This window comes from Colius striatus, chromosome 2 (assembly GCF_028858725.1).
Source record: "Colius striatus isolate bColStr4 chromosome 2, bColStr4.1.hap1, whole genome shotgun sequence".
Classification (NCBI taxonomy): domain Eukaryota; kingdom Metazoa; phylum Chordata; class Aves; order Coliiformes; family Coliidae; genus Colius; species Colius striatus.
In genome coordinates this window covers 115,586,065-115,612,064 of record NC_084760.1, presented here as the reverse complement: position 1 = coordinate 115,612,064, position 26,000 = coordinate 115,586,065, and the positions used below count along the sequence as shown (strand labels likewise).

Sequence of the window (26,000 nt, the reverse complement as noted above, 5' to 3'; positions counted from 1 at the left end):
GAGCTCTCTTCTAATTTAGGTATCCCCCTTATTGTGGTAAAGATTCTTGAAGTTTAGCTGGGAATAACTGTTTTTTTTAATGTGCAAGGAAGACATTCAAAATTCTGCCTTTTCTACCCACTCATCTTTCTCCCTGAAGAACGAACTGGACTGCAGTTCTCAAATCATAAGGTTTTGCAAGTCATGTATCATGAAGCACTTTCTGCTGTGCCACAGTATTGTCTTTTGGTTTGCTAATTTTCTTTCACAGACATTACATGACACATTAATAACAATAAACGTTCTCCCTTCCCTCCTCACACACACACACAACATTCATTTCGAAGGCCATCATGTCACAACATTGACTGACTGTTAATTACCTCAAGACTTGGCACGTTCTTATCTTCCCAGAGGAGTTCAGTGCCTTTCAAAAGGGCTAGCCTCCAAACTTTAGAAACTGTTTCTTCCTTGGATTGAGAATTGCACTTAACCAGAGTTGATTCCTGAAAATGAGACACAAATACAATTTTATAAACATGGAGAGTTTTTCCCTACAACATCCAAGGTGCATCGTAGCAGCTACTTCCAGAGATGGACTGGAAACAGGAAGAGCAACATCCAAGATTATTCATCACAGGGAGAGCAACGAGGGGGCAGTTTCGTTTTATACATAATCTGATTTAACATGAGCCAAAAAAGCAGGTTATCCCACTCTCCCCATCCCTCTCCAGCTGTGTGCTCTTGTGTTTCCTTTACGTTAGCTCTAACAATCGTGCAGCTGCAGGGCACAAAAAGAATCCCTTCACTGGCCTGAGAGAAAACTAACTTAACAGAATGTCTCCTGCAAAGTTTTACTTTTGGATATAGTCCTGAAAGGAGTTGTGGGTGCAATGGCAATTGATATGGGTGGTGTATTGGCCTCAGCCAGCTGCTGGCACCCACTCAGCTTCTTTCTTCCTCCCTCTCCTCAAAAGAACATCAGGGGCAGAAATTAAGGTGATAAAGTTAATGGGTTGAGGTTACAAGAGAGAGAACACTTGCCAAGCACCATCATGGGCAAAACAGACTCAACTTGGGGAAAACCAATTTAGTTCATTGCCAACTAAAATAGGTTTGTACAGTGAAAGAAAGGCAGATTAAAACAACACCTTTCCCCTGCCTCCTCTTTCCCAGGCTCAACGTCATCCCTTCACCCCCAAATCCTTCTCCTGCAAGAGGGGCTGGAAGGGTTGCTTCTGACATTTTTTCCTCACTCCTGAGCACTGTTTTGCCCTTTTTTAAAGCTGCTTCTTGCCAGGTGCTGCCAGCGTCAGCTGAGAGGCCTGGGCTGTGCTCTGCAGTGCTGGTGCAGGACAGACCCCCTCACCCCACAGCTGCGTCCCCCGACACCTGCACACAATGCAATGTCTGTGGCAAAAAAGCTTGGTTTTAGCCAAAAAAAAGATCAAGAAGCAAAGTTTTCAGATATGGACAATTTTATCTCAACTTTAAATCAAACCTTCTCTGGGGCATAGAGCCAGGAGATACCCAGCACAGCATCACACTGCTCAGCTGTATCAGCCAGATGCTATTCATGGCTTATGGAAATTATCCTAAAAAATATATTTAATGGGATTTCTATGGTGGATACAGTTCACACAGATGTTACAACCCAGGCTGGTATTGTGGGTTTTTAGCACTTAACCTTGAACACGGTGGTTCTGCCACAGGTGAGATGTACCATAGGAAAGCAAAATCCTTGCTCAGGTTTGTGCTGTGAGGGGATGTAGTCTATACCATTCAAACACATGCACCCAAAGTGAAACCAGGACTGTAGAAACGTTCACCCTTAGGAAAACTGTTTAAATTATACAACCTTTGGCTAATGAAGAGCTCCTTTTGGAGCAATCACTGCCTGGCTGCATCAGATTATTTTCCCAAAGGAGTCTGTGGTTTAGTTCTTCCACTTGGCTTTTCAAGTCCTGCACACCCACCAGATAGTCCCAGATAATCCAAAAAAAAAAGTATGAATCATCAAAACATCTCACACCATCTCATTTCTGAAGTCTCCAGTGTTGACATTAAGGGACTCATAATGTTTGAGTCCTCTACGAGGAATATATCCAAGGGTGACGTCGTGGCTCCACTGAAGCTGACGGCCAAGCTCCAAGTGACTTCACTGGCAACAGCATCTCACCTCAAACACTTGCCTTTGTGCAGGGCTTTCTCAAAACTGCATTTTAACAACTTTGAAAGGCTTTTGGTTTTAGAAAGATGATTAGTTGGTCTTTCTGTATGTCTACGTGGATACTTACGTAACAAATTGTGCAACTCCAGCCTAAATATCTATTATGACATATTGCAGCTCTAAGAGGGATGATGAGAGAAGCCATAGGGATTCCTCCTCTGAGATTCCACCTGGATGTCTGACCCACACAGCCCTGCACACTGTGCATAGGAACAGCCTTGTGTGCCTGAAGAGGCAGTTTAGTGGGGGCTAACCCCTACTAGATGTAACTAGGATGTAACTAGTAGGATGTAACACTCATAGCCCTTAGCAGGCTCATAGGAACTCCAGGATGAGCACTGACATCGTAACTTCCCAGCTCTTTTCTCTCTGGGATGATTACACTACAAGCAGGCTGGAACCTGCCAGCTTTTCATATTTACAGTTTCCTGCAAGTTGCAGGTTATTATGGACTCTGATATAAGGCAGTGGCACTTTCTCAATTCACCTGCAAGGCATTCACAAAAACCTCCACTGACACTCTCATGCTAAAAGCCACAGAAATTTCGTATTTGTCCTCACTTTGCCAAAACCAAACTTAGTCTTTCACATGAAAATCCTGGCCAGGTATAGGGTAACAGTTTATACTCCTTCATCTCTTAAAATATTCCTTGAAAGATGAGCTTTATTAGCACTGTGAAGGATTAAGCAATTCTTACCCAGGTTTCTTGGAAGTTCCTCTTATTCTTTCTTTCCTTTCCTCAAAAATATTTCTTAACTCTTCTCACTGTACATTGATTCCTGTTCCCCCCTGTTAAGAGAAGTTTCTTTTTATACTCTGCTTTCTAACAAGAGCCATTATTTCCTTACCTAGTCACATTATAAATTTGCCCTTCAATTCTCCCTTTCTCTTCTAAGCCTTCTCTTGCCAACCAAGCTGACCTGAAAACCAAATTCTTTCCCAAGTCATCTTTTAACTTGAAAGATGCCTCTCTACTGAATTATAGGATCGGATTGCAGTCACCTAGAATTACATAGGTCCAAATACTGCTAGAATGGCAAATCTTTTGAGATTCAGGACATGCTTTTAAACAGGGCTGCATATAGACTGCAGATGGTGTTCAGTTATTTGCAGACGAAACACTGTAAAAATGTTCCATGGAATTCAATGTCTTTGAACAAATGAATCCTGCTACTAAATGACTGGAACTCACAGTGTAGCTTGTTAACTCAAAGTAAATGATGTCCCTAACAACCACAAGAAACAGCAATTATGGTGGAATTCAAAGTTTTTGGGGGTTAAATATGTAAATATATAGTCTAGAACTTCCCATCTAATTCTGCATCATTCTGCTAGAAGCTGACCTATAAAGATTGTCCAGCTGCAATATTACCACATGCCACTGAGAAATTTCACCTGTAATATCACAATAACCAATAGTTTTGGCTTCTTCTTTCTAGACTGCTATTAATTTACATTCTAAGTAACAATAGTCACCAGAGTCTTGCTAATACCTCTAAATTCATTAATAGCTTACTTCCTCTTAGGCTACCTTCTTTCACAGCATCTTCCATGTTGTCCTTTACAAGAGAATAGCTGCAGTTTCCCTAAATCAGGCCCCCTCTTCCTCCTTGGTCAGATCTCTTATATTTCACAGCAGTTCCAGAGGATAATTCACAAGCAGAGCACACTCTTCAAACCTACAGAATATATAAAATGGAACTGAAATCGCCTTTAAACTTTTTGGTGTAACAAGCCTCTCCTCACTGACTTGCTCAACTGCAGCCCTCTGAAGTCACTCATTGGCAAGTTCACACTGTTAAGGTGCAGAAGCAAAGACATAAAATGGGTTGTATGTTCAGTCTGGTTTAGGTTATTTCAATCTTTTTAGCAGCAAATCTCATTATGGCAGAAGACTGACTACTCTGGCACCAACCTGTCTGCTACAAAATACCGTAGGACACGTAATTGTGTGTTTGAGTATAAAATCAACAGTATTCAAATTGTTTGTATTTATATGCATTTCATCTGGTTGCCCTTCCTTTATAATTTTAGCCAGCTACTGCTGTCAGCTGTATAATTTCCTCTTGGACTGTATCTGCTTATGCCAGTGGCAAGGGTTACTCATCACGTACAAGAGTTTACAGACCACGTCATCGCAAAGTGCGTCCACTCACACTATTTATTTTTCATAAGCCTCTTTTTAAGTTCAAAATAGAACTAGCAGCAGAATTAGAGCCATAATTAAAGTAGTGTAAGATCTTTCATTGGCTTAAGAGGGAGTTGGATGATAGGAAAATTCTGCTCCTGCTAGTCTTCATGATGACCGATACAGAAACTCAAATGTACTAGCATAGTTCTATTCTCACAGGTACCTTAAGGAGAAAGTCAGCTCTGTACTTGGTTTATGCTCTGAACCTTGCTTGTGATTCTCAACACAAGAGAATCTTTTTTTCTTTTTCCTCTACCTAGACAGAAGGAGGAAAATTTGGTCAATGAATATGTACACTGCTCAATTTCAAAGTAGCCTACTGAAGAAGTCTGCCTTTTTTGACCAAGACAGCAGATTAAAAAGAAAAACCATGGAGTATTATATAGACACGAAAATAAATCAAAAGCAAATCATTCTATCTGCTGTTTGAGTTATAATCTTTAAAATACATATGTGTGTGTATCTATACACACAAACAAAATTGAGATAGTCTGGGGAAAAAATCATATCCAAATCCCTATAATGAAATATTAAGTAAGTATAGGGAAGAAACAATTTATCAATTAACATTTTACAAGCCGTCCTCTACCATGCTTACTCCATGAAAGAGTGAATTTATGCCAGAGTTTCTATGAAGCTGACACTTAAAAACACTTCTAGAATGAAAGCACTGTTACTTCAACTTTTTCAAAAGCATTGTCGCTTTCAAATGTGAGTAAGTATGAACCCATACACATCATCTTCATTTTTTCACTCACTAGACAGAACCTATAGAATCACAGAACCTTAAAGGTTGGAAGGGACCTTGAAAGATCATCCAGTCCAACACCCCTGCCAGAGCAGGACCACCTAGAGTAGTTCACACAGGAACTCATCCAGGTGGGTTTTGAATGTCTCCAGAGAAGGAGACTCCACAACCCCTCTGGGCAGCCTGTATCAGAATCAGAATCATTATATTACTATACAGAAGTCTCTACAGAATCATTTAATGCTGGATGTTAGAGCAATTTTAATGGCTGCGACAACACAGCTCTTTGTTGCAACGTTTCTGACCTACAACAGTTCTTCATTTCATCAGAGCATCAGTACATCACTGAGGATCCACTCTGACATCTCAGCATAAATTATTTCAAGGCAGATGCACTCCACTTTTTTGTTTCTGCAACCTGGAGAGTCATATTATTTACAGAACTGTATGGAAATATCTCCAACTATAAGCCTACCTTGACATCACAATTGAAAGAACCACGCAAAGATGACAGTACCTTGACGTTTGCTGTACCATAACAGTGGAAATGAACTCAGGCTATTAAAAAAAATTTATTGAGATTTTCTTCCCCCCCCGTAAGATTGGTACTACAATCAATGTAACCATTTAATTAGTCAAGTATGTCTGTTATAGGCAGGCACAACATAACAGAGCAGGCAAATACAATGCCCGATTAAGCGAATACAGACTGAATACCTATTAATCCACTGTTTCTGAAAGCAGAATCAAATATCCACCAGGGAAAAAGATGAACTATTTTCGTTTCTCTTTGGCATAACTCATCAGGACAGGGAATTAGTTGCAAAAGTCTTCTATTGCTGCCAGTGCTGTGAAGGAAAAAAGTACTGAATGGAACCCACTTTTAGGACTCGGGCGATCTGGCTAACGTATTAGAACGGGTGACAAGGGACAGTTCAGCTGCCGATGCTTCACGAGGCAGACAAGGATTACATTGTTTTATAATGCAGTTTTGTTCAAAGTATAAAAAGAATTACAGTAAATTTATGCACAGTACATACATATTACACACAGTTATATAAATACCCATGCTGTGGCTGGACCCGAGGAAGTCGATTTATCGGTAAGAAAGCTAGTGTCAGACCTCCCAACATCCATTTAATACACATTGCACTTCGCATCCAGTAATATGATCATTTCTGTATCTCTTTTAAAAATAGATTTAAAACAGAAGCGAAGAATAATATCGAATCTTTCCATAAACTTTGTTTTCTTATTTACATTGTAATATTCCATTATACATAAAGACTGCCTTACGATACATTATCTTCATATAGCTTTTTGTAAAACATACAGCTTGAAGCTATTAACATCTTAGCTTGGGAACAGATATATGACCTATAAGACTATTTAGAAACAATTCTATCCTTAGTCTTGCTCTAGTTTGTTTCACTGAAACCATTCTTTGACCAAAAAAAATCCTCCTTATTGGGGAGGAAAAAAACAACTCATGTTTAAACCATCTCTGGATTTCCTTAAACCACTGAGAGACTTAGAAACCATAATCATTTTTGCATAATTACACAGCCACTTCAAAGGCTTGTTACTTTTAAATTTAGAACATGAATGACAATTGTGAGCATATCTTTAAATTAATTGCCTTTTTCTTCTCTTTTTAACTTTCAGCTATTTTTCAAACGTAAAACTATGAAAACACAATCATTAATTGTACATAATATTTGCACAACTGGCAAGAGATCCTATTTTATTAGGGAAAAAAATGAACATGCACACACCCCCATTCACAGAGTGAGAACGGAAACTACAGCAGCACTTGTCTCAAGTTATGGTGCACATGGTTGCAATACGGGGTATAAAACACAAGTAGAACTTCCAACATCTGTTAAAACACAAAAAACCTTTTGTACAAAAAGTCATTCACATTCTTTGCAATGAAGTGAGGGATCAGCTGTTCAGCTTTCTGGACTCTCCAGCCGGCAAACTCCTCCTTCTATTGCCACGGACTGTCCTGCCACAGCTCCAGGAGGAAGTCTTGAAATGTGAGTCTGTGGAGAAGTCAAGAGAGTATTATCAAGCGAGAAGGGAAGCAGCACTATGCAGGACAGAAAGCAAGCTTGAAAGTATTGAACAATAAAGCTGTTCCATCACTGAAGTGTGAGGGCAAGCTACCAAGCAAATGGAAAAGCTGCAAACAACTGGGACTCCTTTTTTGGTTTGTTTGCGTTAATGTTTAACACATGAAGACAAAGCCCTTGACAGATGTGGAGTAAAGGTAAACTGGATCACCCAGAGCACTGAAGGTAGAAGAAAGGAATATCCAGCATGAAGACAGAAGCAAAATAACTGTGGCATTCCACAGTTTGTAAGTCTCTTTCTTAGGGACATGTAAGAAACTGTAATACAGCATATAGAAATACACCTTACAGAAATCTTAGACACAAACTATTTGACAGAGAATAAGGCAACTGTGATGATCAGGATGCAAAGAAGGATTTTCTCTGCATAAAATACCTACTCCTCCTCCAAAAATAATCCCAAGGCTTCCTCTAAAATATTTGTTGTCAATTTGCAAATAAATAGGCCCAAAGAGCAGCTGTGTTTCTGTCAACAGCCATCTTTTCCATTGAGAAGTTTTAAAAGCAGGCTTTTGAGATGGCTCTGTAATATTTCATCCAGAACATAAAAGTCAGAAAATGGGCACGTGGGTGTGTACACAAAATTCAGCTTGTAACTCTACTGTAACTCTGTGACACTAAAAATCTGTCACATTTCGAGGTGCATTTTACTACCGATGTATAAAAGCATTCACTTACCAATCGATACTTTATCATTTAAAGTAATGACTTCTAATCACTTCTTTTTTCCCCCTTGCATGTGTTTTTATACTGTGAAAACTGCTTATGTTTTCAGCCACAGTGTTGATTTTGAGCTACAGCAAGAGCCATTCACAGATACACCAATTGCTTTCATACAGGGCCAAGTGGCTGAAGTGGTGTTTAAACAGAACAACAAAAGGAGTCAGGGCCATGTTTCTACAAACTGTACTGTTTCCTACTTTTGAAGCTGCTGAGTGTGGATAAAAAACATAGAAAGAGTCATGGTGGAATGCCAAAATGCAACAGGGCTGGCAACAGCATTTCCACAGGCTCGTGGCTTGAGGCAGAAAGTGGCAACAGCAGGGACTCACTGGCTTAAGCTATGCTCCAGCCATCCCTCCCCACTGAAGCAGGAGCACTTCATTCCCCTCATGAGCTACAAGTTTCACCAAATGATTCATTAAGGTGCAGAAAATATAACACTTAATATCTAAACTAGAAATTACTCCTGCCATGATATAAAGCTCACAACATAGAAGTTACCGGCATTTAGAAATTACAGCTTCCTCTAAGTGCAGCCAGCTACATATTTAAGTCTCTGTATGTACACTGATCCATTTAAAAGATATAAGTGCTGCAAAATGTGGAACTTGCAATGAGACAACAGGTTGTGACAAAAAGTACAGATGTAAGAGTTTAGTGAGAACAAGTTGCATCGATTGAGCAGAAAGTGACTTGAGATCGTAACCACAATTCACTGCATCGAAGAGACACTTCGTATCTCAGAGGCAGCCTCTTTTAACTCCTTTCTTGATAAGGGTATCCTCATGTCTTGCTCTTAGGTGGTCTTGTTTTCAGTAAAAATGCAGAATGAGCTTTATAATTAAAAACATTTTAAAGGTTTTAATTTTATTGCTAAAACTTTGATCTCTGGCCTTCCTGCTTGATACATGAACATCTTCCTGCTTTCAGAACAATTTTGGTTACAACTGTGATTTACCACTTCAAGAAGAAGAGATTCTTTTCCAGTCTGTTACAGTTTCCCCCAAGATGTAACTTAACAACTTTTAGAGATGTTGTTTCGTAAGTTTAAAGAAGAAAATAATAAAAAAGGAATGAGTGGAAGACTATTATTTTATGACCCACAGACCCAAGGCATTTTTCAAGGTCTGTGAACATTTCTAAATGAAAAGTGGGATAGGATGACCACGTAAAAAGCAGGATTGTTTTGATGGGCACAGTAGCAAATATCCTCAGTGCAAGAATGCCACTGACTGATTAGTGAGATACTGCAATTAAAGCAAAGCAGTGGTCCACTTTAAGGCAAGCATCACTTATAAGCACCATTGCTTATACGCTCATCAGTCAGAATTGTTACCAAATCATTGTAGCTATACAGTCAAAAGTACAGAGGCCCAAGGATGCTGCCAAGAGGCACAAGAGAGGAAGTTTGTCAGTGACTAGAAGGAACAGTAACACTATTGTGTTAGAAATACTAACACCATCATACTATCACTCTCATTAATCTCATAATAAATGATTTTCATTATAACTACAGCAGACCTGACCTGTGTAAATCTGTTCTCTGACTCAAGTTATGAATGAAACTTTTGCACATGGTTGATTCATCTCTCTTCAGGAATCAAACACAAAGGGTTAAAAGCGTCTGTGCCCCCCTCTCTGTTGTGCAGATCTGTGAGGTGGAGGCCTGAGAGATCAGCTGGAGAAGCAGCAGAGAGAGGAAGTTGTAGGGTGGCAATATGGTCTTGTTTTTGCAACAAATTGTGGGATCAAGCAGATAAACAGCTTCAAAACAGTTTCAGCAAGGCCAGAGCACCCACAGTGAGACCTTTGCCTCATTATCCATAAAATTAACATTAAAGTTAATACCTTTGAATATGGCAATGAGGTAAAAGAGATACATGCTAAACATATATGACTATGTTCCTCAGCTCTCCACCGAGATCACGTTAAATGTCACCCCAAGGAGGTGGGCAGAGAAGTTTGGGGTATAAAAGTCCCCATGGAGAGGAAGATAGAGCTTTTTTCTTCTTCTTCTAGCTTTTAAGCCTTTAAGCGGTTTCACTCCTCAGCTCAACTGAGAAGGAGAAAGACACAGCTGGGAGAAAGAGACTGAAGACCTAGATGAGACAGTTGACAAGCTGTACTCCTTTTCCTCCACCGATACACAGATGCCTTCTTGGTAAGAACTGTAGTTTTTTGCTCTGTGGTGAGGGGTCTCCTGGATAAGTATTGCTGCCAGTTTGGTTATATATTAGTGCTGTTGTAGTAGGGGTATTTATCTGCTGCAATTTTGCATCTGTGATATTTGCCACCTTAATAAACGACCTATTTTCCAACCTTTCAAAATTGTGGCTCATAAACCAAACTCTAACCCTTGACTTTGTGAAACTGTTTTCAGTGAAATTCTTCAGGAGGGGGTATAACAGGCAAACATCAGACTCCTACCCTTTAGCACAACACAAACTTAAATGCCTAATAGACCCTTAGGTAACTGGTGGAGCTTCACTGAATCCATATGAAATTTATAGATCATGTTATTTTAAAAAGTTAGTTAAGTGGAATATCCTAACAGGTTTTTGAGCAAGGAAAGGAAAATATACAAGCAAGGATAAGCAGATGGTCAGTATCTATCCCACGTTATCATGTAGTCACAGAATCATAGACTGGTAGGGGTTGGAAGGGACCTTTAGAGATCATCTAGTCCAACACCTCTGCAGAAGCAGGGTCACCTAGATCAGGTCACATAGGAACATGTCCAGGTGGGTCTTGAAGACCTCCAAGGAAGGAGCCTCCACAACCCCTCTGGGCAGCCTGTGCCAGGGCTCCCTCACCTCAACAGTGAAATAGCTTTTTCTTACATTTAAGTGGAACTTTTTGTGTTCCAGCTTCATCCCATTACCCCTTGTCCTGTTGCTGGCTACTATAGAAAAAAGGGATGTCCCAACCTCCTGACACCCACCCTTTAGATATTTGTAAATGTTAATAAGATCTCGCTGGACTCTCTCCAGAAGTTCTGTCCCTCTTGAGCTGAGGAGCCCGGTCATGCTTAAATAGCTGTCCAAAACACATTTCCTACACAAAACCTCATTTCCTATGAAAAGGATGCTTCCCATACAAGAAATTCCAAATCATTATATAGTAGCATATGTACATTTCCATTTACAGAAACCCCCCAACTACATAAAACCTTTCTTAAAGCCTTATCTTGTATGCTGCTTGTTTGCATACTTTATATGACGAAGCAAATACAGTTGCTGTTTTACACTGCCTACTTCTTACTACTTTTACCAAAGGTTGCCTTATGTAAAACAAAACTGAGACAGATCTAAGATGATAGTGTTTAAAACATGTTACCTAACAACATGAAAGGATAACATTGCCATGTCAAGACAACTTCAGATAAACTCTCAAATTCTTACAATTATATCTCCCTTGTTCTCAGCCATAAGAACAAACTCCAGTAAATAAAAAGAAAGATCAAAGAACATTTAATATTTTTAAATGCAACCACAGAACTTATTTGTACAGTTTGTCCCATTTTTATATCCCAACATCATATTTTACATTAAGTCCAGATTGTACAGTGGATTAGGTTTAGATTTTTAAAACAAAAATAAAAAGCAAACAGAAAAGAACAACATTGGAAAGCTTTTAATTGAATTTGATTAGTCCAACAGCTTTACAAGTTGAATGAACTCACATCTGGGGAAACTGTGCCTGGGAGCACAAAAACAGGAAAAGACGAAGTTTTCCTGAATTAATCCTCCACTCATCTTCATGGAAGCCTCTCTTTGGGGGAAACCATATGCCAAGAGAAGGTAGATTAAGAACAGTAGGACTATCCATATTTTCAGCTTCGTAAACAGAAATTTTACTGTCCCTGAGAATATTCTGATTTGTCTTGCTTTCCCAGAGAAAGGTTAGGTTGGTGAGGGCCTAGTAGGAGCACAGGTCCTAGGAATTCATCATAGATCTTTGTCTGCAGCTTAAAGGAGGAACCTTGTGCCCACAGTTCACACAGGAAAAAGGTAAATGCTAGACTAAATACTTGACTTTGCTTCCCACCCCTCCATAAAGCATGAACAAGCTAACCAACCATCAGATACTGATTCTTGCTCTGCGTACTTGCCATCCAAACACACAATGTTTCCCTCTTTCCCTCCTAACCAAACCAAACCTACAGAGCAATCGACTCCCCCAGCCTCACTGCTGCAGACACTGTCAGTGAAACGTTACTCATGTTCAGTTCCTTTTGATGCACTTTGGAAAGTTTCCACTACCCTCAAGTCTAAAACTAATATATCTTTCTGCCCTGGATTAAGCGTTAACTGCTACAGGAACAAGATATGGTTTCACCTTTTCATCATGAACATTTGATTTATTTGTGAAGTTACATAGTTTTAGTGCACTTCTTTTAGTTTTAGTGTATTTCTTTAAAAAAGTAAAAAAATACTACAAGTTGTGCCAAGACTTGCTTTACTTCATGTCTCTCAGACAAAGATTCTGAAACAACTTTGAGACCAGTCAATATCAAAGATTTTTTCCTAGCCTTTAAAGAGTTACTCTTCTCCTTTTATTCACATTTAAGTGTCAGTTTGTTACAAATCTGCATTTTTTTTTCCATTGGAAGTGTAAAGACAATGTAAAGTGAATATAAAATTTAAGCCAAAAGACAGTGCTGCATGAGAAAACTGAAGTCAATCAAACCCTGCCAAGAGGACAGAGTACAACTACCAGATGGCAGCACATTCAGTTCTTAAGCAAATCTAGGGAATATTTCACGTCTTCAGCCTTCTTATTATATGCTCAGGATGTGCTTTGGACAAGAATAATTTATAAACCATTTTTTTTCCATTCCATACTCTAGTAAGATGAAATACAATGAAAGACCAAGGACATCATATACGTAATGCAATTGCTTTCTAACACCTTATTCCTTAAAGAAAAATACCACTCAACCCATGTATTCTTTAGAAATTCAGAATCATCTGGAGGTCTGTGAGCTTTCTAGCTGGGTACATGCTTCCATCATGAAAACCATCTGGCCATCTATTCTCAATTTATTTTCTAGGTAGCAACATGCCACTTTGGCAGCAATAGCCATCCTTTTGCTGCTATCTCCTGTGACATGGTTTGAATGTACACCTGCTATTCGACAGGAGAACGTGCCCCATAAAATACTGGAAACTGCTGCTATCAGAATATCCCACGTGCAACTCATTTGGTCAAAGCTTAAAGAGAAAGGAGAAAAAGGGAGGGTGGGGTGGGGTGATGGTATGTCCAGTATGATTATGCTTGTGGGCAAAAGACAGATACACAGACATACTGATGACATGCTTTTGGCTCTCAGGCACTGAAAATACCGATTCTACACACAGGTTGCTTAGGAAGCTACATGGTTTTCCAAACTCAAATATCATTCTTTGGGTTAAGTATATTACTATATAGTTATTTACAGAGTTTAAAGCCGTGTACCAACCAATCATCTATTCAGCTCAGCATCCCAGGCTCTTGCAGAGCTATTCTAAAATGCTGACAATTATCCTAAAATGTGAATTTTTTACCATTCTGAATTGCAGGTGCTAAGTCAGGTTATTGCATGTGGATTTGCACAGTTGAACACACAATCTTAGCTCCTCTGCTCTCTTCTAAAATGTCAGCCAAATATAAGGAGAGTTCTACTAGAACCATTGGCTTTATGAAAGAACTCAACCCCAAAAACTGAACTTATCTTCCCATCTTGGAGCCCATCATTTCTTTGAGGCTCTATGAGCCAAATATTTTAACGGGCATCTCAGTGCTGAAAGTTATTTCCAACAAACATAAATATCTTATTTTTATGAGAACTGGATGCTCTACCCTATGCACAGAGTTCTTTTCAAGCAAAAATTTCTAACTGATTCCCCAGTCTCCAGACAAGAGTACAGATGAAAGAAAAAAAACAGTGTAACAGTGACATATACTTTTCCTGTTCCATGAAGTTAAAAGACTGTCTCTGTAGTCTGAAACGAATGACTGAATTATTTGACTTCATATTTCTGTTAACTAAACTGGCTCAGTACATTTTTCCACTAATCTTCACATTGGCATTAGGATTCTTCCAAGATTTATTTCTTCCCCAATGAGCACTGGATAACTGCCCTTCTCTTGACAACAGGCTTTCACAGACTTTTTACTCACCAAGTAAACTACAGAAGCCCGTCATCAGAAAACCACCAACATTTGCTACAATCAGCGTCTGTCACATGTATCACTTCAAACACAGAGGGAAGTAGTTTTGCTAAACTTTACAGTGTTAGTAAAGGCAAGTAAATCTGATTATGACACTAGTATCTCAACAAGAAAAGTGAACTGCAAGTGGTCTCCCTGTCTACTATGTTTCCTCATACTGGAAAATGAAATTAAATGTCAAAGATAAAGTTTCTGTTTGCATACTGAACCACAACATTTGCTGTAGGCTGAAGTTGTTGCTGATGGATGTTTTCAAACACAGCAATATGCTACACTGTCCACTACTGTTACCCCATAGCTTGCAAAGCAAATCAAATTGAGTTCATTAGGAAGTGGAAAGAATGGCACACGTAGCTTTGCAATATTTAAACCTGCCATAACATAAAGCTTAGTAATTCATGTTATAAGAACTGAGTATCTGCCAAAGAGAGATTTAAGCTGGCAACTGAATTGGATTACATTCAATATTACAACTACAATTTTAGTAATTTGTGGTCTAGGTCATCTAGCTGTTACAAAAAATAAAACCTATGAAGGTGAACTACAAATGTGTAATTCAAATGTGAAGCGACATTCACAATAGTTGCAAAAGTTAGCAACACTTATATGCAGATCACATAGTAAATGTGTAGTTATTAGGAAATGAAGAGAGCTGACAAGTTATTTCAAATACCTACACATAAAATAGGACCAAAACTGCACATTGTTGGTATTGAGATTGAATCTTTCACTAGAAAGAAAGCAGTCTGACTTCATACAGTACAGAAAACACAGTGAGGAAATACCTATTTTGAAGCAAAATCATCATCCACCACCAACTGCTCTCAGTCACTAAGATAATGTAAGAAATGGGAGAAAAAAGGAAAATGTAGTTCTGTGGCACATCCTGCCCACTTGCACTTTCTGCACACAGAATACCATGGACCTTGAGTGAACAAATACTCTGCAGACCCTGTCTGAGATAAAAGGGCTCCTGCTTGATTATCCACAGATACACAACATTAAATCAAAGAAAGGCTGCCTACCCATAACCAGAACCTTTCAAGAGGTGCAGCTGGTATGTGAATTTTCATTGCAGGCATACGCTGCACTGCCATTTGAGACTGAAGAACTTCTCTTCCTTTGAAGCTATCCTCCATTGTGCAAGCAGACAAAGAAGATGTGAAAATAATGTAACTAACAGGAGTTAATTAATTTGTAGCCTACCCTCTAACCTCCATTCCTATTCTCCATTTATATCTAAAATGACATTATGGTCTCAAAAGCCTTTATGCTCTACAAAGGTCTCTACGCTCTACCAAATGCTACACCAAGCATTGTGACCTCCAGTATTGCACATCCCCCATGGCAGTATCAATAGAGCTCCAAGAAGCCACACTGTATTCATCAGTATAGACCTATTTTCCCAGTGGTGACAATCAAATCACTTAAGCCCTCAGAATGCAACCTAATCAGCTCAGGAAAATATGAATTGATTAAATAAAAGCTGCTAGAGTATCTTTAAAAAGGTCAGAGCTCCAGTAACAGGATGATCTTATTACCTGATGCTGCTCTGATCAGTTGCTGGATCTATTATGGATCCATAAGAAAACATCTGGAAAGTTATTCTGAGGACAAGCGTCTCAGAGAAGAAAATTTGGGCAAGAAATCTAAAAGAGGTAACTGTTTATCAAAGATCTGGAATTAATATCAAGTAATTAATGAGTCAACATCACAATAACAAAAAACAGATCTCCTCAGTTCATGGAGTTTAATTTCATCTCCCAGTCCTTCAATGTAGAAGTCTTAGCCTTTGCTGACACAGCAGTTACTGCTACAAAAGGAGCTGGGTAAGTGCAGAGAAGTCTACAGACCAGTATTTTCTAGCTATTCTCATGGTTGCAGCCAGAAACTTCCAGAGCAGCCTAGAACAGCCTCACTAACAGGCTACAAATAGTTGCATGTCAACTTCTGTGACATGCATCTACCTTCTACCATCTACCTTCTACCTTCTACCATGCATCTATCTTCTTCTACCATCTTACAGATGGCAACGCAGAAGTCCATCCATCTTCCCAAAGAGCAGGTGTCATTATGAAACAATCTGTCACAGTAGAGATTCAGGAAGAAAGTCTGGCACTGGCAACTTTAAACACAGTATATCTATCCCTTAAGGTCAAGATAGCTGAAGCTCCCAGGCACGAGCTTGGGTAAGTTGCAGCAGTAGGTGGTACAGCTTAGTTGCAAGAAGTATGTAAAAGAGTCAAAGTTGATCAGACAGAGTTTCTACCTTCCATATCCAATATGTGATCAACATTGGCATTGAGTGACTATGAAACTGCTTGTGTCAAGTGCAATGACAAGAAACAAAGAGTAGTAGAGTTGAACCAGCTAGCATTTGCCCTGGTTAGCTGCTCGTAGCAGTGATGTAACTGTTCAAGTGCATAAGAATCAGAGAGAAGTCAATGAGATATGCAGGTAGCAAAGATGACATTGCCAGTGTTATTGCTGGTGGGGGAGCTGAAATATTTCTTCAGCGCTGAGACACAGCTCAAAGCAAGTAACAGGACATGCAACCAGAGATATCTGAGTCAGCAGGAAGGTGTGAAGTTCGTTCAGCTGGCAGGCCTCCACAGTATTTTTAAAGTCACATTCAACCAAACATTTTCAACCAACATTCGACAGGAAACAGTGACTTTTCCAGGCAACTGGTTTTCCAAAAAAAAGACTGGACACCTTTCCAGAAAGTATGCTTTAAATCAAACAATTATTAGTCACAGTGCAAAACTGTTCCACAGCTCTTGCAGGCTCAGCCATTTTAAGCTGGTGAGTTAGCATTCAGGCAGTCTAGTTTGGAGGTGAGAGTGCAGAAGTCAGTCTTTTCTAAGTCGGGAGGAAATGAACCCCCGTTGCAAGGCTGCTTCCAAATCAGTACTTGGAGAGCTCACAGGGCTGACAGCCAGAGGCACGGGCAGGTCAGGATCTACAAACCACTTCAAGTCTCTAATCCCACTTTCCTATCCCTCTCTTCTTCTAAGGAGTTGCTGATAGTTAATTGATTGGTATGTTTACACCTCTCAAGCAAGGAAGTGTCTGCAGGTGAGCTGGTATCTAGCTTGTATGTGCCTAAGCACCTTGTAAGAAAAAGGTCTCTTGTATTTCCACAATCTTTGTGTGGGGTTCAGGACCACCATTTACCAGGCCCTATTATGAAATACGTTCACTCCAATGCACGCACTAACATTATAAAACAGGTTCCTTTTTTTCCTTAGTGTGCACCCCTTTGTATAATTATGATTCTAATATTAATCTAATTCATACCAGTAAATACACATTTGAAGCGCTCACTTTCTAAAAGTCTTGCTATAAAAAGATGTTTTCATGCTTATTAAGTTGAGCCAACCCCAAACTCCCAACTGTGACAACCCTTTGATTTAAGAATACGAGTTGAGCCCTAGATTGATGAAAGAAATAAAAACTGGAGTTCTTTACCATCCTATAAAAATCAGAGAGCGAGATGTTTCCCTGTAAGCTGCTGCCTGATCTTTTTCCTATGGTACTCATAAACAAGTGATAATTTTATACTTTTAGGAATTCTTACACTATTATTCTTTCATGGCAAACACTCAAAATCAATTTTGAGTTACTCTATTAAAGAACAGGACTTTTTTTTCACTTGCATACATTGTGTTCTCTTCCAAGCCCAGTTTTCCATCTATAACTTAGCCCTAGTTGAAGCAGAAGAAAATTCCAGCTTTTATGACAGAAGATCTTTTTTGATCAATAGAAGTTAGCAGCAAAAGCATTTGTGGTTTTTCTCTGGAAAGCATTTGTGGCCACAGACTCAAAAGAAGGAAGAAAGGGAGGGGGATTAACTCTTCAATGAAGGTCAAAAACATAATTTAAAAGTGAACCAAGAAGAGCAGCTGTGTCTGTCAGCACAATCAAGATTACCAGCTGGAGAATTTACCAGCAGTATGAAAATGATGCACACCAGATGTCAAATGTTGCAACTGTGAGTAGGAAAACATCTCTGGGCATGGCACTGACATGCTAGTACTCATTACCAGACACATCTCACATTTAGCATTTCTTTATTAATTAGAGAGACACTACCAGGAAGAAACAGTAAGATTTCTTTAAAAATAGCTTTTGGTCTTGCAGCGTAAGCCAGGAGCAGGTATGCACATTGCAATAACTCAGCATTGTGCATTCTACTAATTCTCCTTATTTCACTGCCAACACAATATAATGACTTTCAAGCTAAATACTGAATACCAGAAGATCTGCAGCTGAGCTTACATTAGCGTCACTCAGCTCAGTCCGAGCTTTTAGCTCGAGTTTAGATTCTTTTCTAACACATCCAAAATAAGTATTAAGAAAACGAGTAAAACCATACCCTATTCCATGGATTATCAACTGGAAAGAACTCTACATAAGCCAAGAAACTGAGTACTCCAATAACACCTCTACCAGCACCTTACCTCACCATCTGCTTTTTATCTTCTTTATCTCTTCCTGCTGGGACATTGTTGTCTTTTTTCTATACCTTTTACTCCCGGAGGATGAACTCATTAATGTCCAATGCTTCAATTACTGCTCTTGCTGTTTAAAATATCTGATGACAATTTCCTTCTTTTGTATGTTCTTTTATTATGTCACTCACATGCTCCTTTGTATTTGTTTCTTAAGTAAAATACAGTGGGAAATAAAGAAGAAAAAAAATAGAGAGAAGGATTTGGGGATTGTACTTCTCCTCCAGTGCTGACAACTACACTTTCTTCCTCAGCAGATCCACAAGCAGTCATTTCTGCAGAGCACCAACACATCCAGGCCCTCAAATCTTTCCTTTTCCAGGCTTTAAAATTTATCCTTCTATCATCAAAATACTGGATGTATTTCTTGCTGATATCTGCTGGAATAAACTTTCTGGCTGTCATCATCTCCTCTAATACATGCAAATATCCCAGTAAACACCCCTGCCTCCTCCATTAGTTCAGTCACATCAGAGCTGCCTTATTATTCTGTCTCTTTTCCCCATTTCTGTCACTTCCTTAACATGTTTATGGTTGTTCACTCTACATCTTGAAAACTGATGGCCACATGTTTACAAAAATCTACAGAAATTATGATTTTGTCTCTGCATGCAGCTTCTCCCATTTTCATTCTCAGAGGTCCAAACATCTCTCTTAAATGTTCTAGTTGCTACACCACAAAACCTGTATTTTTCTCCTTTCAGTGCTATATCCCTTTGAGTAGGTGGCTCTAATCTTCTTGGTTAATCCCTACTATTTCATAGATTTTCCAGTTTCCACTGTTAAACTCAATTTTAACATATGTCTCTCATTCTAGAGAAATTATTGTAATAAGACCTCCAGAAACTAAAAGAACTGTTCATGTTAATATCCACATTGCTTACCACAGAGGCTACTCTAGAAACTACCTTAAAGTAGCTTTCCACAGGCTTTATCTGCTTGTAGGAAAACACCACACTGAATCAAGTGTAACTGAATCAAGCTAAAGTTACTCAAATACAGGTACTGTCAGCAGAGGAAGTGGGAATGTGTTTGGGGTGGCTTTTCCTGGTATAATACATACTTTAGGTTGGTTAGCTGTTGCAGTTAAGAAAAAAAAAAGAATTAGAGATGCCCAATCAATAGACACATTTATCTGCTTATGCACCCATTACTTTTGCCATTCCTTAAAGACAGAAATTTCTTACATATTTCATTATCATCAGTTCATATTCTCCTTAGCTTCTGCACTCACTCTACTGTATTACAACTTATTCTTCATGGCTTACCTTAGCTTTGCCATCCTGAGCAGACATGTATCCTACACACATGCTCTCTGTTGTATGGCTCCACAGAAATTCCACTAGAAAGGAAAATGCAAAAAGTCACTAAAAAAATGCATTGGTTTAAAATATAAGATGTAACTTGACAGAAATCTCGAGAAACAAATATAGCTTAATAAATAGTGTGGGAAAAGACAAAAAACAAACAACAAATATCTCTTACTGGAATAATTGATTCTCAACAGAAACAGCAATGAAAGAACCATGATTTTCCTGCACTACTTGCAGCCACACGCTGCAGAACTAATACCCAGAATGAGAATAGTACTTCAATGATTTAGAGCCTCCAAGATAAGAAATATCAACTGCAAATACAGTTAAAAGATAGGATCAACTTTGAAAGCTCATTCGAAGCAGATAGAATTTGCATTTGCTTATCTTAAACCCAGACATAAGCACACTAGAGGAAACCCAGACTGTGTACAATGACTGTGTAGAATTGTAACACCACCAACAGAATAAGCAGTTACATGCAGTTTTTTCGCAGAATTGAGCATAAATATATACATGATACGTAACTACCAATGGGTAAGTGGAGATTTGTGGTTTAGCTGCACAAATAGGATACAGGAAAACATGCAGAAGTAGTAAAGTCTGCAAGAGAACTGAAGATAGAGAGCAGGCAGAAGAGACATCTGGTGAAAGCAAAATAATCCTGAAGAAGAAGCACAAAAGATGTTTGCTGATGCAAGGAGAATGACACTGCACAATAAGCAAGAAAGATGGTGGCAAAATTAGAGTAAGACTTAGCTGAATTATATCAAGGGCTTATGCAATCACACCCTTTCTTTGGGGAGAGGGTAAAGAGCACTAAAGGTAAGAGCCAAAAGAAAGATGGAAAAGAAATAAGCCCGTTTTCATTTTGGCTTCCCTATCAAAGCACTCTCAGGTCTGCTCAGACTTCTAGCATTTGCCACATGGTTTACTGGACTCTGGTAAAGTAAACTCACAGTTAATTTAGGATAGAAATGTTAAAACTGAACTCTTGTGTGTTTATAGTGGTAATGATTAAGAAAACTAACCATTGTTGACATCTATTGTTAATACATGTTAATCCTGTGAGGAGGTGTTTTGAAGGAGATGTTTTGAAATGAGCCATTTAAATAACCCATTACAGCGATCTTTAACCTCCTCATACATACACAGGTATCCTTATACACACAGACACTCCTACTCAGCTGCAACAAAAAATTTGGTCAAAGAGCACATTATTCCTACATTCAGTTCCTATCCAGTGGAGCTTTATAAACTGCCACACTGAATTTTTCCGGCTTTAAGCCACAGTCATTTTTCTTTGTGTTCATTAAGCACATAGCTGGGAAGGGGGAAAAACAAAGAAAAAGTAGCTGATCAAAATACTTTCCTGCTTGCCAGAATACTGTTAAAGGTTTCAAAAGCTGCACTGAAGTATGAATTTCTACTTTGGGTTACAGGAGTCTTACATGAATCACTCAGAACACCACGGAAAGCTATTTGCAGATATTTCTTTAGAGAGAGACTTTCATACACTGCTAAAAGCATTATTAGATGGTTTTAAAACTCTTACACATTTCTGTTTCCCATGTTCCTTTAATATGATTGAAGAAGGGCACGGCATGCTGAGTATGCTTGTCCTTTGAACCATTTATTCTTGCATAGCAATTAAGCCAGAGTAGAAGATCAAAGTTTAGACAAACCCAGCAAGACTTGAAGATTCTGACAGGTATGTAGATATCATCATAAAAGAAAAATGAACTTCATTCAGGTATGTGATTTGCTCTCCCGTAAGAGATTCATGACTGATATCGCCAAAGGTGCGTCAAAGGCTTTCAGAGAGTGAAACATACTCAGTGCAATGTAACTGCGTTCGATGAGGCCAATCCTCCCTAATACCCTAAAGCTGCAACTGTCAGTGAAAGCATTTCATTTATGGAGACAAATTTAATCTTATCTTTCAATATTGAGAAGCTGGGCAACAGTTCAGGCCAAATGCCTTCAAAAAATACTATTTCATTGCATTTGATAACTCTAGGCATCCTTTTCAAATTTTTTAGGTTTCTCCTTCTATATTGTCCACCAAAGGCAGCATGTACTAGCACGAAACATGGTTATTGGTAGCTATTGAAAGTAGAGGAATTACAAGTAAAATCCTGAATTACATACTTATCTGAAGACATTTCACATATTTTCAACCATTTAATAAATCACTTTCTTGCAATTAGTTCCAATAGTAAAAAAAAAAATCCAAAGGCTCATCCCTGCAGAGTAATGAGATTGGATTTAAACACCAAGTTCCTCACTACTACACAACTTATTTTTATTCTAAAGAACATAAATACTACTTAAGTTTAATTATACATTAACTCAGTATACACTAAAAGATAGGAAATTTCTGTGTTACAGGAAAAGTATCTTTACAATAAGCTGTGCTACATGAATCTTATTTCAATAGAAAAAAACCCAAAAATCAACAGATAAATAGTGTTTATTAATTTTTGAGGGGAAAAAGGTCCCTTAATAACAAAGTGTTTTCTTACATGAATGACAAACATTCAATGAATAAAAATATTTCTCTCACTTCCAAACACAAAAAAATGAACATTAAGCTGACCTTGTTTGTTACTGTTTAACAAATGTATTTTTGTTTTAGGGATAGAATGTATTTTGGAAGATGCTGTTCCACTAAATCAATAATGTCAAATTTTACCATTTGTAAATCTGAAAGCTGAGAATAATACTTGCAGCATTCTCTGTATGTTTAGCAACCCATGTCCTAATTCTGCAGTCAGGATTAGAGTTCTGCATTCAAACAGTTGAAAGACAAGAGTAAGATGACTATTGAAGTCTATTTCTACTTCTTAAAAAAAGACTAACTGTTTAAGTAATAACTCCAAAAAGTGTGACATACAAAAGCTATTTCTAAAACCTGTTCCACTCCAAGCCTTCCAACATTCCTTTCTTGTCCACCAGGATAATCCCAGAACCATCATTACAATTCTAATGATTCACACTCATATCTCTGGTTCTTTGTAACAGCAAAATAAACATCCATGAAACTCCTATGGATAAGATGAGATGCTTACCAAAAGTATAAAATACACATATAGTTCAATGGTTTGGTAGAGAAACACGAATGTGTTTCAACTGTATTGAGCAAAATTACTAGAGGATATGATCAGACTCAAGTTGACCAATATGATACTTAAAGATTCTTGTCTTTCAAATCAGCAAGGTGTAATATGAGAGCGAAAATTGAAAGATAACATACACCTCATCCTGTAGGAACTTGACCCTAGCATGCTGGAAGTAACTGAAGAGATAGAAGTAAATACTGGGATTCATGCTGGCTAACCCATCATTAAGAACATACCTGCCAGTTTGCCTTTACCACATGTTCTGCCTGCTACTCTAGGCTGGCTATAAGCAGGTGAACTCTGGTGACATGTTAGGATTTAGAGGGACAAAAGGAGAAATTCATTAAAACAAAGGGGAGATGCCTTTCTAAACAATAGCTGATAGCTTAGAAAGAAATTATGCCATGCAAGAATTACCAGGTGAGATGCTAGACATGCCTTAACACATCAAGTTAAATTAGGTGATCAGATTTGTCATGGCAGACCTTAAAAGATCTGAAAGCTACTTCAAATCCGTAGTGCTACTGACAGTGATTCATGAAACACTTGGGGAAACAATAATAAAGAGGAGGATTATACAAATGAAAAAACTCTTTAATTCCAGTAGTGTAACATAAATGTATACTAGACAGGTCCACGTGACCAAACATAAGCACATAGCACGACCAGACACATATGCCCACATCTGAGGAGCACCACAGGAAAGGAGATGGTACAAGTGTCATGCCAAAGCATAATTTATATGCTTCCAGTCCCAAACCCCTGCCTTCAAAGAAGAAGATGGGCTTTACAGTCTCTGGATTGCATTTCCACCCACCTCTGCTATTACACTACAGCCCTTAGTTCCCACAAACCACACAACAGTGGTAAATAAGACACTTGTTCCACTGTAAAGCAGCGAGACAGATGGGGATCTTGTTTCTAGGACATAAACAGGGCTGAAGGGCTGCAAAGCCCAGAGTCTTTTTAACCAGTCAGCTACTGATGGAGGCAAAGTACAGTTTTATGCTGATCTCAATGTAAACAGCAAGTACTTCTGTTGTCTGTATATGCAAATAGTAACCATGACCTATCTGAACAGATTTTCATGGGCTTAACAAAAAATTTCTAACCATAAATCAACTTCCCTGAAAAAAATTTAAGTGTATTCTCCAAATTTTCAAATTTTGTCCCACAAAAAGGAGAAATAAAGAACATTTGAAGACAGCACTTTTAGCATACAAATCGCTGAGAAGCAGTAAACAATCATACACACAACCCCTAGCTAAACTGTATTTTTTTCTAAGAGGAACATCCCCTGCCACACCACAAACAACCATTATTTCTATGCCATGGTCTCAGAAGGATCCCACACAACCCTCTGAACCACGATTCTGCTCAGAAAGAATGCTCTTTTCTGCAGTTTGAGAGACTAATACTAATACTTCACTTTCTAAAGCTTGATCATGTCAAACAGTTTCGGTTCCTTTTTATTTTCGCTGAGACCTCTGAACAATGGTAAACACACAGATTTTACCTCATCTTTCACTTTGAGTCAGCACCTACCTCAAGTCAAAACGAAGACGAATTTCTTACCTAGTAAAGTTGGCTTTTCCTGTGATGAATCAGGCTCTGTTGAACATCTGCAAGACCGAAGAACTATCACACCTCCGAGTACACCATCTTCATTGGCTAGAAAAGGTGAACCTGGGTAAAATTGTTGAGAAGGATTATTTGCAATAGGAATAGTGTCTTGGCTATTTAAAAAAATCGACTTCCCTGCTTTTTTTATCCTAATGTTTCTAATGAGTAACTTTCTAAATGGTAATCTAATCTACCTGTAATCAAAAAAGGAAAAAGAGTTACATGGAATTAGAAATACATCTTAGAAATTACATTTGTAAGTGCAAAACCATTTGTTTGTGGATCAAGGAAGATACAATAATGAAAAACGGAGTGTCAAGTTGAAAAGAAAATCATGTCTCAATATGTAGATCTTTCTGTACTATACTTAACATAAAGATGGCCACATATGAAAAAAAAAATCACAGAAATTTGGATTACTCCTACAGTTTATTAATTTTTCTCAATTTAAAGCACTTTATACAGAGACACCATCAAAGTGCTATAGACTACTTCTTGCTGGTTTATGAATATTAGCAGAAAAGCCAAAACACATCCTATTTTTTACAGTGGCTTTGCTGTTGTTAATTTAAGACACATGATAGAAACCGTTTTCTATCAGAAGATGGAAAAGTTTTAAAGTTAGCTGAATGAAGTCTAAGTATTCTTTTTGTGGTTTGGAATTTAAAATGAGACTCCTACAGTTTTAAATGTGGAAACAATGGTATGATATACATATGATTTAAAATGTCTTGAGCCACAAAATTAACCAACTTTTTGAGCTTAAGCCCAAAGAGACCCCAGTCACACATTTGCAATACACTGTGATGTTGAACATACAGCTACAACGGGCCTGTCATATATCTTTCCAATGATTTTCTTTCAAATGAATTAGTATACTATGTCTAGTGTACTGACACTGTAAAAGGATTTGCTGGCCACAAGAACTTTAGAGCAGATGTACTCATCAACCTCCTTTGACTTGCCCACAGCTATTTGTATGACTAAGAAGAAAATTTAACTTTATCCCAGCTCAAACCAGAGAATTCTTTAATGTAAATAACAACAAAAGAAACTCAATAAGAGAACCAAATTCAGACTTTACTGTAAGAAAAAAATCTTTAGCTAAGGTTTGTTTGCAAGAAAAAGCCTTTACCATGTTTTGCCTCGACAGAAGAACAGCCACATTCAAAAGTGATACAAGGTGGTCATTACTATAGAAGCACACA

At 38.4% G+C, this 26,000-nt stretch overlaps 1 protein-coding gene across 2 annotated transcripts in view; it reads right to left on the bottom strand.

Moving 5' to 3' along the window:
• Positions 1 to 3,805: 3,805 nt before the first annotated feature.
• TASP1 (taspase 1) overlaps positions 3,806 to 26,000 on the bottom strand; it is an 83,044-nt gene continuing 60,849 nt past the window's right edge. Inside the window, exons 11-14 of one of the 2 annotated variants that reach the window (XR_009818139.1) lie at positions 24,745 to 24,855; positions 20,003 to 20,076; positions 5,867 to 7,194; positions 3,806 to 3,889 (exon numbers count right to left, since the gene is read on the bottom strand). Coding sequence is in view for 1 of the 2 variants with exons in the window: in XM_061989232.1 (XP_061845216.1) it covers positions 7,102 to 7,194; positions 20,003 to 20,076; positions 24,745 to 24,855 (278 nt within the window). In the remaining variant the exon portion in view is untranslated. Of the gene's footprint in view, positions 3,890 to 5,711; positions 7,195 to 20,002; positions 20,077 to 24,744; positions 24,856 to 26,000 lie in introns of those variants that run through there. The other variant, XM_061989232.1, reaches the window with a different exon arrangement.